Raw genomic sequence first — 11,892 nt, 5'->3', positions numbered from 1 at the left:
AAGTTAATTTCCGTTTATTCTACACGCGATATCAGACGTTAGAAGATAAACTTTCGGTAACTGAGAAAAAAGAGAAAGTGAGGTAGTTATTTTTGCACGATAATCTATTATATTTTTGCACGGTTGCCTATTATATTTTTGTATTAATTTTTTATTGGGTTATTAAGTTATATAGCCACACGGATATAGTGGATTGAGATATAGCCCACTTTTGGTTAATTTCTTGTAAATAGCCAAGTAAACTTATTTACAAATTAATAAAAGCCTTATTTAACACAACCAAACATATATTTTAGGTAGTTAATAGGTTGCCACGTATGCAAGTTGACTATTTACAAATTATTTACCAAAGGTTGGCTAATTTACAATTCCTATAGTTTAGGTGGCTTACGTAGCCAATTTTTTGTTTTTTATTAATGAATTTCCTTTAAATTTGTGTTTTGATCGCAGCCAAATAATGCAGTTTTATTACAAGTTAACTTGATCCCCTTTATTTCATATATTTTTTTTGTAGTCCAATTAGTTGTGATATCAAGTTTTCTTGGGTTAATTTTCATTTATTTTACACGCTATAAGTTTTGGCTGGCTGAAACGTTGACTAGTAGTTGATTTCTATGATTCATATTACATAAAGGTATTTCCGATATTTTCTAACTGTTTATTTCTATAAATGACTGGATTATAAAATTTATCAAATGTTCATTACATCCTTAAAATCATATTTGAAATTGACTATGTTGCTATATTATGTACAACGTTTTTTTTATCTTTGTATCTTAAAAAGAGAGAGAGGATGTTTTAAATTTTTATTAATCAATATATATATATATATATATATATATATATATTAATAATAGTATTTTTATAATAAAAAAAAGGTATTAATAACATATATTAAAGGTATATTGGTAAATTTTATTTCAAACTCATTTATATACCGACAAGTATCTAACTTTGTTAAAAAAAAACATAGACATAAATAGCAAAGTTAAAAGCATTTGTAAAATTCAAGAAGAACAGTTGTAAGAAAAAAAAAAAAAAAGTTGTTACAAGTGCTATAATTCAGAGGGTAAAAATGAAATTTATCTTTTTTATTTTTATTTCCTTCGGCAGGGTTTGGTCGTTTGTGAAACCATACCAACCGCTAAAGACTGAGGAGAAAGGAATGGGATAAGAATGATGTTTTTTCTTCGTCCGTACTCCGTAGTCCGTACGATATCACCCAGATTCTCAAAGCATTACGGCATTATATGCTTCCAAAATACTCTCATTGAAAAATAAAAAATAAAAATCCAATGTCAAATTTAGAATTAAAAATCACTTTCAATTAAAAAAAATAATTATTACATACGGATTTTGTTATGAAGCCAGACCACGCTTAAACTTCAAGAAGCCAAATTTGGCCTCTCCACAGAACTCCGTCTGTGCATTTAGGGCAACAGTTTCAATGATCATTTTTCGTGTAGTTTTTGCCAAGGAAAAAACCTCTTTAACAATAAATTTCCACCGATTTTATCGTGATTCTAAATAAAATTTGAAATTTGCGGAGGATTTTTTCTTATTCCGAATAAAATTACCTAATGGAAAAAAAAAAAAAAAACTAAATAAAATTGTAGACAGTATTTGAGATGATAAACTTATTAACTAAACAAAAAAAACGTTACCAGAGTTAAAGTTATGAATTAACTTTCGACTCAAAAGTGGACAAAAGCCTACGGTAGATGCGGGTCACGAGTATAGGTCTCTCGTAAATAGGGACAAGATGCGAAGAACTCGGAAAGTCGAGTCCCGGGAATTTCGGGTACAAACAAGAACAATGTATTGTTCGCTTTGCAAATCTACTATATTTAAAATTGCCTGAAACCAACTCCGAGGACTTTCCGAAACTAGCAGAGCAGCAATAAGCTAAGTACCGAGTTTCTTTTGTCTTTCAAAATTTAAGGAATAATGGAAGGGCAAGCAATGGTGCTCAATCAACACATGAGCACTAGCAACAACTATTAATGATTTTTCACCACTCTACAAAATATGTAACTTGATAATACGATAACAAATCTATTCCCGATCGAGTCGATCACCACACAGATCTATCTCGTTGAAACTGGGATGTATCGATCGCTTGCCAAGAGTTGTTCCCTGTGATAAAACAAACCCGGTAAATGTTATAAACCAACCTTGGAACAACTTAAATTGCAAGCAGAGACTTGATGATATAAAAAACTGAGATTTGGAACTCTTAACTAACCTCTCTTGAGTCAAAATTGGTTGTTTATGCAAGATTGGTGACTTTTCCGACAGCAATTGTTTTCCCTGTAAACATTATGGAGGAGATTATTCAGAGGCTGGAGCATAATAGCAGTCGATTAAAATTGTATCTCTCTCTCTCTCACTCTCTAACCTTCAGTTCGAAGTGTAAATCTCCCGAGCTGTGGAAAATCTGCAAACGTTTCGATGCTTATCAAGTTGCTTACCTGAAAAAACAAGATACAACAAGGGTGTTATTTAAAAATTACAGGAAGTAAAATTACAACTGACCACTCAAACCGTTAGTAAAAATAAAAATAAATACCTGAACACGGCACAAAACAATAGCACCGTTCTTCACGAAGAGCACTTTCTTTTTCATTGGTTTCCTGGTTTTTGGATCAATTTGCTTTAGCAACTCAACAATCTCACATTCTTCAACGACAGCATGGATGTGCAAGACCGCCTTATAACCAGCTGTAAAGATTGCCTATACATAAAATTGATATCATCAAGAAACATGAGTTAATACAGATTTAGGGACTGTCCATTTACTTATTTATTTTCTTTTTTCCTTTTTTTTCTCTTATTTTGATCTCAGAATTAAGAACAGAACAGCATTTTCAGTACGTTGTCCAGTAACTCCAGAATCTGCAATTGGGCAATGAACTCAGTCACCGCATGTATCGGTTTCGCTGCATTGAAAAACAAAGCAGGATATCAAAACACTAATATACAATAAAACAAAATATACATGAATATCAAAACGCAATATATATGCGGTAAAAAAAAAAAGTTCCAATTTAATAGAAATCGGCATGCAACACATGACCGCCGAATAACGAATTATTTCAAATACACGAGAAATGACACGCAAAGAGGTTGAACTTACCAACGCTGGATAAAACAAAACCAGATAGTATATCCTCTTCTTCAATTCCAGAAACCCGGACCCTAACATTCTCACCGGGTCCCGCTCGTCTAACCTTGTTTTCATCACAATATATGCCAATAACTTTCACAACAGTCTGCATGTTTGTTTTGTCAAGTCAAGCCCACTTAAAATATACACACAGAAAAAAAAAAAAAAAAAAGAGCAGAATAAGCATTTCGACACAAGAAACAACATGGCACCTTATTTGGCATGATCATCAGCGAATCACCTTCACGAACAGAACCAGATTCTATTTTCCCCATAGTAACAGTTCCCATGTCTTTGAATTTGTCGATAATTGGCATCCTATTGTGTACATGCTCAAATCAGTTCTCAATGATTCCGTTCTATTACAATATAACACTAATTTATTGATTCCCAATCCAGGTAGTGCTGATTTAACATATTCTTTGCACAAAAAGACTTCAAGGAGAGCATAACAGCTGCGGTGACCAATTTCTCTATAATGATACTTTGTCCATTGATTCAAGTACTTTAGTTTGTTTTTACTAAGGCAATGGAGAGAACAATGACAGAACGGAAAACAAGACTTTTTTATATTTTATAATACTCAAACAAGGAAATAAAATATAAATAAACACTTCACCTTATTGCTTTGCTATGTCAGCCAGAAAGGGCTGAACAGATATAATCCATGAAAGTATACTTGGTAGGAGAGAGACTAGCATAATAAGATCACTTCGTACCTGAATGGACCTTTTGGATCTCGTAGAGGAACTTCAATAGCATCGAGAGCTTCAAAAAGGCAGGGACCGTTCCACCACGGGCAGACCTTCTTTTCCAATCTGGTCTTCATGTTTGTACCCATAAGACCAGATATCGGTAGGAACAGAACATCTAAAATTTAAAGAACACTTCGATTAGCATTTTATTTACAGGACTCAAAAAGGATAACCAGCCTTCTTCTTATATAATACGGGCACTCATAAGCAGTGAAACAAACTAATCTACTATTGGATATACATGATAACAAAGTTTCACCCTTGCTGATTCAGGCAGTAGCCAAATTCACGAGCCTCCATAAAAGAACCATTCTGTGATACATTTTAATATAGGAAAATAATGATAATAGTATTTTAACTTTGAGAATGTCATATTATTTCTACATGAATAATATTCTCTTTGTTGTTTCATTCAAAACCCCGGAATGATTTGCCTTCTAATCTGTTGATGAGTTATTTAGCCTATATGGCATTTTCTGTGAGAGAATTACAACAGCTAACGAGTGATGATTAAGATTGAATGGCACGGAAATTTGCTAAACATTGCATAACATCCAGCAATTTGATCGCAGGCTAAAATCAAATATTAACCACCCCAAGAGCGTCTAAATTTGATCTAGTAACCTCAAAAAAAAAAAAAAAGTTGATCTAGTAATAGATGTGGTTATTTCGACAATAAGAATCAAACAAAAACCAAATTCTGTAAGTATACACTATGTTATAGGGTCGAAATCATGCTACCTTTTTTCACGTTGTAGCCAGACAATTTCAGAAATGGTATAATCTTGGATTCAATCTCATCATACCTGAAATAACATGTATAAAACAATGTTTAAATAGGCGTAAACGAGCCTTGAGGGGATTTCTGTTTTCAAGGCGAGACGTAAACCTCAAGGCGTATCAAGGCGTAAGCCTATCATAAATCTCAAATAATCTTAAATAGTAATTTAACAACAAAAACATGTCTTAGACTCTCAAACAGTAATTCAACAACAAAACCATATCTTAGACTCTCAAATAGTAATCTTGAATAGCATGAAGGTTCGCAAGTTCGCACGCTGGTTAGGATTAATTAAAACCTAATTTTTTCTGAGTTTGCACGCTTGTTTTATTACTCGACTTAAAAAACCCAAAGGCCCAGTAAAAAAAGCCCACACATTAAATTCGGCCCATTTTTTTTTAAACTGGCCATTTTCCAGGCGCAAGTCGCTGTTTTCCTTGCCGGGCTTAAGCCCGGATGAGATTTCTGAGCGCCTCACCTCAAGGCGCACCTTTAGGAGCGCCTTTTTAAACATTAGTATAAAGTGAAATATAGAACTGACGCTGCAGATTGAGTAGAGAATGAGATGACCAAGGATAAAGCACCTTTCTTTGGACCAGTTCACTGTAGGATCGTCCATCTTATTCACAACGACAAGAAGCTTAGAGACACCCAAGGTTTTTGCAAGCTGGACATGTTCACGAGTCTGTCCACCTCGCTCAAATCCAGTTTCGAATTCTCCTTTCCTAGCAGAAATGACCTATTTCAAAGGGAAAACGTGATCAAACTAAAGAAAAGCCACATGCAACTGAACAGTACATTCTTAAGATGGCAAAAAAAAATACAACAAAAGAAGTTTCAACTGATCTGCATTGGATCCACATAACTGTCAGAGTTAACCGATATTAAAAAAAAAAATTAATCAGGGAAGAAAAACTTACAAGAACTCCTATATCAGCTTGAGATGCACCACTTATCATATTAGGCACATAACTCTTGTGACCCTATATAAATATTCAAAAGGAAGAATAAACACGAATGATATAACATACTCCAATGAGGCAATAAGACCAAACTTTGAAATGACTGTGTGTGCGTATTCTCATAAAACGCTGCACATAAGTAGTTTGGTTTACAACTAAAGCATCTATAGGAGGGAAGACACATTTTTACGTCTAGGAAAACTATATCCACCAATTAAAAATAGGATCCCTAAAGTTACATGTTACTAAATCGCAGAAAAAATGGTCATAGTAGATAGTTCGACCGAGAGACCTCTCAGTAGCCCAATTTTTTTAGTTTATACGGGATTGAACTTGAGACCGTGCACCTAATCACACATCTCAGCATTCATCCTTACTACCAGACCAACTCATTGGGGATGCAGAAAAATCTCTTTAGTTACCACTTGGCACAATTTATTTTTTATTTAGAAAAAGAAGGCTTTGGTAGTCTCAAGAGTCGAAAGCTGCTTTGAGCAATGTTTGTTCATTTAAGAGAAGCCTAACCGTTTGGAAGTTCTTCTGGTCAGAACCATACTAGTACACTTAAAAAAAAAAAGTTCTTCAACATATACATCGAGGAATCTACAATCATGTTTCTTCATTTTTAAAACCAAAACAATAATTTCAATTTTCAAGTTCTAGATGCTTATCGAAAACTATATCGGTTTTTTTTTTTTTGGGGTAAGCAGGAAAAAGATGAATTGCATACCGGTGCATCCAAAATTGTGAATCTTGTTGTCTCAGTTTCAAAATGTGCTCTACCAACTTCAACTGTTTTCCCCTGAAGCGACAGTTTCGGAAATGTCAATAAGTTGTCATTTATCAACACTATAAATAATCTATGGTAGAGTGCAGTGGAAGCTATAATTGATGCCATTTAATCCGACCTTAGCCCTCTCTTCTTCATTGGTGTCCATAATATATGCCATGTACCTGTTACATAGAAAGTTTGATCAACATAACTATTTTCATGCTAGAATATACACAAAACTCCATAATTGACTTGTATATGATAAATGAATACTTTGTTTTGTTATAATAATTATGATCAGGTACACTGTCTGACTTCAAATAGGCATCTGTTGACTGCAATTCTGGTTTGAATAAAATCCAAATCAAGGATAGTAAAATGTGAAGGCTTGCAATGAAAGTTGCAAGGCAAATCTTCTGCTTAAGATTTTGTTGTTTTTTTTTTAAAAGAAACAACGGGGCTTTATAATTACTTTAAAACGGCATAGCCGAGAACCAATACAAGGAGTTCAAAAACTGAAAATAGAAGCCCGAAAAGAACGAAAAGTTACAGAGCACTGGGCCAATCCGTTGCCAAATCGGCCAAAGAAAAAGACTTAAACTCAGAGCAGGAAGAAAAAAGCCACAAAGCTATACAATGATTCAGAGAGTCAATCAAGCTATGGAAATGCCAGCTCTCACTTAAGATTTTGTTGTTATGATGCACAAAAGAATATACATACACCCATCAACAGTATCATCAAATGCATTGAAATTTCAAATTTAAACTGAAAAGAATTCCAAGAAATCCATTTAGATAAAATCAAAACCAAGTCTCAACTTGCTTCATCATAAATCAAAGGAAAAAGAAATCCCAATGCTACTTGCTGGGACATATTTGGGTTCACTACTATAAGTCAGCTAGATATCCAACCAATCAATTCTTTAGTAAAATATTGTAATCCAAGATGATAAAGTCGAGACAAGCTATTCTAAGTTGGATCGTTATAGTTGAAGAGAAAGCAACACAATAACTTCAAAGAAGTATTTGGTCCGACTATTTTAAACTTTCTAGCAGTTAACAGCCTAGAAAATCTATTTGGAAAAGATGCGAAATTTGTTTGAAATTGTTTCAGTTGAGAAAACTAATATTGCCTCATACTATTATCTTGAAAGGACAACATAACGTAATAAGGAATCAGCCTTCACTCTCCTAACAACAATCAAAATAATAACAATACGAAAACAGAATTCAGTCTACCCACCAGCTTTCCCTACTCTTGTCTTTTGCTTCTTTTTCATATTTCTGGATTGTACGATCATCAACCTGACCGCTGAGGAAGAGTATTTGACCTCCAGTGGTGGACTTACCAGCATCTGTAAACATACATATTACCAAGATGAACATCAGTGATTGGAAATCAATCAATGAAAAACTAACACGGTCTTCTATTAAACAGAGTATATGACTCGAGAAACTTTTTCTAACAAAAAGTAGAATTGAGTTTTAATACATGATTTAGTAATATAAAGCTAGACACTTTACAAACAAATTCATGAAGAGTTGGAAGCTTTCTTATGCTCCTTGTTTCGTTCAATTTGATGTGTCGAGTTATGAATTATTTAACAAAAGGAAGAAGAATTGGAATAGTCTTCCCCATCAAGGCTCACTGAATTTGAGGTGCCAAATACGAATTCTAAACGCACTATGGTTTAAAAACACTAAAATTAAAAATACAATCAAGAATATCTTGATATCGTGAATTTTAGGCTATGACATTCCTAATTATTACTTCAAGATGCCAAATAAGCAAGGCAACTTTTATATTGTTGGGCCATGAATACGATAACCTAAGTAACCAAACTGTGCAATTAGTACGCATTCACACCAAGGAAATCGCTTGATTGACTATGACTGTTTGAAGTTAAGTCACGCCTCAAGACACTTTCAAAATCTGAAGCCTTGCAAATTTTATGTCTTCCTGCACTAAAAAGACCAATTGCTTTCATCTAATTTTCAGAATAAGGCCCAGATATAACGCCATCAATTTGCTCAAGGAACTAAGGGCTTCAACCCATTCATACCTCATTAAACAGATGCTATTGTACTAACACTGCTAGTTTATATTTAATGCTTGATTTTTCCTTTTATCTTAATTGTGTTTTCTTGCAAACACGTCGATTCCCAAGTTAGCAATCTTTAACATGAATTAAATTTTCTCAAAATACAAATTTATCTGACATTGAATATTTTTAAAAAAAAAATATTGTTTTTTGCTTGATATTTTTGCAAGTGGCTGACATACCAACGTGACCAATGAAAACAACATTCAAATGCCTTTTCTGCTCTGATTCAACCTCCTCGTCTTCCTCATCTGGAGGCGGAATATCTTTCTCTTTCACTACAATTTACATACAAAATGTCAAATTTTGAAAGATGATAATTAACGTAACTTGTAAAACAAACATATATTATATTAATCAAACAGACTCGGCATACCTTTATGCTCTTCTGGGACTGACGCAGATGCATGAGCTTGGACTTCTTCCTTTTTATCTGAACCAAATCAAACAATTTTATTTTAAAATATATTACTAGGTTAATGAAGAATACAAATACAAAGATAAGAAAGGGGTAAAAAGAATCGCTCAGAATAAGGAAGACGGATTAGAGGATGATAGTACGAAAGAAACTTTACATAGTGATTTCAACTGTAACTTGCTCCTACAGTAGTAAATTAGTCACATAACTTGATTCATTGTTTAGTAAAGGAACAAAGAGGTTTAAGACTCAAGAATTTCAAGAAACACCGATGTCTTAAATAATTCTCATGAGCAAATGCTATGGAATCATCAATCAAGACTTGCATACAAATTTATTGTTCCACAGTACACCAGTCTGTCCTTCAAACAAATACACACTCTCAGCCAACAATAGTAATCATTAACAGCAAACTAAGTCATGATCACCCAAAACAATGAAATAGCCAGTCTTCAATTATCAAATTTACGAGCACCTAAAATACTTCAATACTTAATGATCAACAGCCAAAATTACGATCACCCCAAGACAAAAAAAAAACTTCTAGAAAACACATAACAAAAAGACAATAAGAATTCAACATAAACTGAATGGAAATTCGGAAATGACCTTCATCCATCTTCTCAGTTGTCTCAACTTCAACGGCCTTTGGTTCTTCTGGATTAACTGCCCCAATGTCTTCTAGTTGAGTCAACAAACATAACACAAGAGAAAAGACTCCAATCAAAACCCATGAGTTACGAAGAAAGAAAATACTAAATATTACACAAAATGGTATAAAAACAATAAACAGAAAAAGAGAATATAGAACCATTCAGAGTACCTTCTGTATCAAGCTGCAATGATCGAATCTCCTCCTCGATATCTGCATTCACACACATTAAACCCAGTCACCCCAATAAGCCCTCAACAATTCATCAATAATTGCAAATCAGATCTTCTCTTTCCAATCCAATCAAGAATCGAAAAACATCCAGTTGCGTATTCAATCAATAAAACTCTTAACTGAACCACAATTTAACACACGCATGAAAATTTATTATTTTCCTAGTGAACTAGTACACTTCATTTCTCCACAAGCCTACTTAGCTCTATTGGCATGCAATTCCCTCAAAATAGCTCTTATTCATGTCGAACGGAATTACAGAAGCTTGAACCCTAGTTCACCGAAATCGATCGTTAAAGAACATAATCTCCTTTCCGACCATCGAAAAACCAAAATTCACACAACAAACAATCTCGATCGAATAATCGTACTACAAACGGCTATAGCTATCGAATTATCGCAGAAGAGTGACAGCGCGAAAAATATATATAAAAATGATTATTAATAGATAAAAAAAAATTTAGGTATGAACGATAACTCAAGGATTGATCGAAATTCAATAAGCGAAAGACGAGAGGCAGCGAAAAGCTTGGTGAAACGTACCCATGGATTCGATGCTTAGGTAGAACTAGGGTTATTCGTCGTAGGTTCTGGTCTCGAGCCGATAGCAAATACAGACTGAGAAATACAATAGCAAAGAAGAAGCAGAGAATAGCCTTTTTTACGGGGTTATTCTCCGAGAAGTTTCATAATGTGGTTAATATGGGCATTGGGCTTAATAACTACATGGGCTTAAACCAAAGGCCCAATTTGGGAAATAGTTTTTTTTATATTAAATGGAAAATTACGAAAAATAACGGTCTTATGGTAAAATAGTGGCTATTTTAAATTCTTTAAAATATTTTTTTTTAAATGGTAAACAATTATATTTCTTATAGAAAAAAATAATAAACAATTTTTACAAAATAATTGTTAATTTAAAAAAAAAAGTGTTTACAACTTAAAAAAACTGTTTTGTAGTAAAAAAAATTGATTAAATTACCACTTTATTAAATTTATCATAGTCAGAGTTATATATACCTACAATAATAAAGCAAAAGGGTAATGGTACCGAATCGAAGTTACTCTATTGTATATAGTACAACTGGCGTATTTATTAAGAGCTAACCGAAAAAAAAAATTAATAAATAGAGCTCGAAGAACTCGTTAAATTATTGCGGGCAACGAAGGCGCGCAAATTGTTCACGTATAAGAAAACTTTTTGAGGCTTACTACAACGTTGGAGCAACACTTTGTCACCATCAAGCAACGATTCTCCCAAATCGTGATCCGACGAGTCTTTGATCGGCATCGGCAAGAGGGAACGCGATAATACAACCGTAGTTTTGCTTCCTCAACAAATTTGACGATGGAAGAGAAGTTGCAATGCAAATCACGCGATTCATTGTCCATCGCAGATGCGGCGATGGAATTGGACATTGAGGGATATGACTAAAAAAAGATACGAACTCGGCCGTACTTTCATCAAGGTTAGTTGTTGATGTGATCCCACGTGCAAAGAAACTAAGGCGCTTTAAGGAGTCAATTCCGAATTCAAGAGTTCAAGACTTCAAATAAGAGTTTCATGGCTTATACGATGATGAATGGAATAAATACAGAGACGAGAGCAAGGAAAATGAGACTCGAAGAAGAGGAGAGCAGCGAGCGAGAGCTAATTTTGATTATTCAGACTAGTGATGAAGAAAACTCATTTTGAGTTTGATTTCATAGTTACTTATTTGTTATTTTCGTTGTTTAAATTAATGGGTTAAATTAGAGTCTTTTTAATGAGTTTTTGTGATTTTAATCATGTTTAATGAAGTTCATATATGTTAGGTATTAAGTTAGCCTTTTTAATTTTAATGTTATTATGCCTAAATAATGTCTTCTAGGCCCATTTAAGTTAAGGCAACCAGGAACTCCGAATTTGCTTTGCATTTTCCTTATTTAAGGAGGTTCCATGAATGAGAAATGAGATTACGTTTTTTTTATAAAAATAGTGAGATAATTCTCTTTGTTTCTTGAATAAACTTCTGAACTTATCAAGGTATTCCTTGTGGCGTTCATCTCC

At 33.7% G+C, this 11,892-nt stretch overlaps 1 protein-coding gene across 2 annotated transcripts; it reads right to left on the bottom strand.

Moving 5' to 3' along the window:
- Window positions 1-1,718: 1,718 nt before the first annotated feature.
- On the bottom strand, window positions 1,719-10,514 carry LOC149394719 (Translation elongation factor EF1A/initiation factor IF2gamma family protein). 2 transcript variants are annotated; one of them, XM_089615145.1, is made up of 19 exons: window positions 10,386-10,514; window positions 9,780-9,821; window positions 9,566-9,637; window positions 8,915-8,971; window positions 8,721-8,816; window positions 7,680-7,791; window positions 6,573-6,618; window positions 6,395-6,466; window positions 5,623-5,685; window positions 5,287-5,441; window positions 4,663-4,727; window positions 3,886-4,036; window positions 3,379-3,484; window positions 3,137-3,272; window positions 2,875-2,939; window positions 2,570-2,734; window positions 2,399-2,471; window positions 2,246-2,310; window positions 1,719-2,136 (listed from the first exon to the last, which is right to left on the bottom strand). In XM_089615145.1, exons 1-18 carry the CDS (start codon window positions 10,387-10,389, stop codon window positions 2,270-2,272), a joined length of 1,521 nt encoding a protein of 506 aa, XP_089471271.1. In that variant the 5' UTR covers window positions 10,390-10,514; the 3' UTR covers window positions 1,719-2,136; window positions 2,246-2,269. The 2 variants fall into 2 exon arrangements, with proteins under 2 accessions (XP_089471271.1, XP_089471272.1); XM_089615146.1 differs by having other exon boundaries at window positions 9,566-9,634.
- Between the last annotated feature and the right edge of the window lie 1,378 nt (window positions 10,515-11,892).

The sequence above is a fragment of the Urtica dioica genome, chromosome 5 (genome assembly GCF_054948205.1).
Source record: "Urtica dioica subsp. dioica isolate 48M chromosome 5, U.dioica_male_clone48M_v1_H2, whole genome shotgun sequence".
NCBI lineage: Eukaryota > Viridiplantae > Streptophyta > Magnoliopsida > Rosales > Urticaceae > Urtica > Urtica dioica.
The sequence above is the reverse complement of the archived record's forward strand: the minus strand, read 5'-3'. Positions and strand labels throughout refer to the sequence as shown.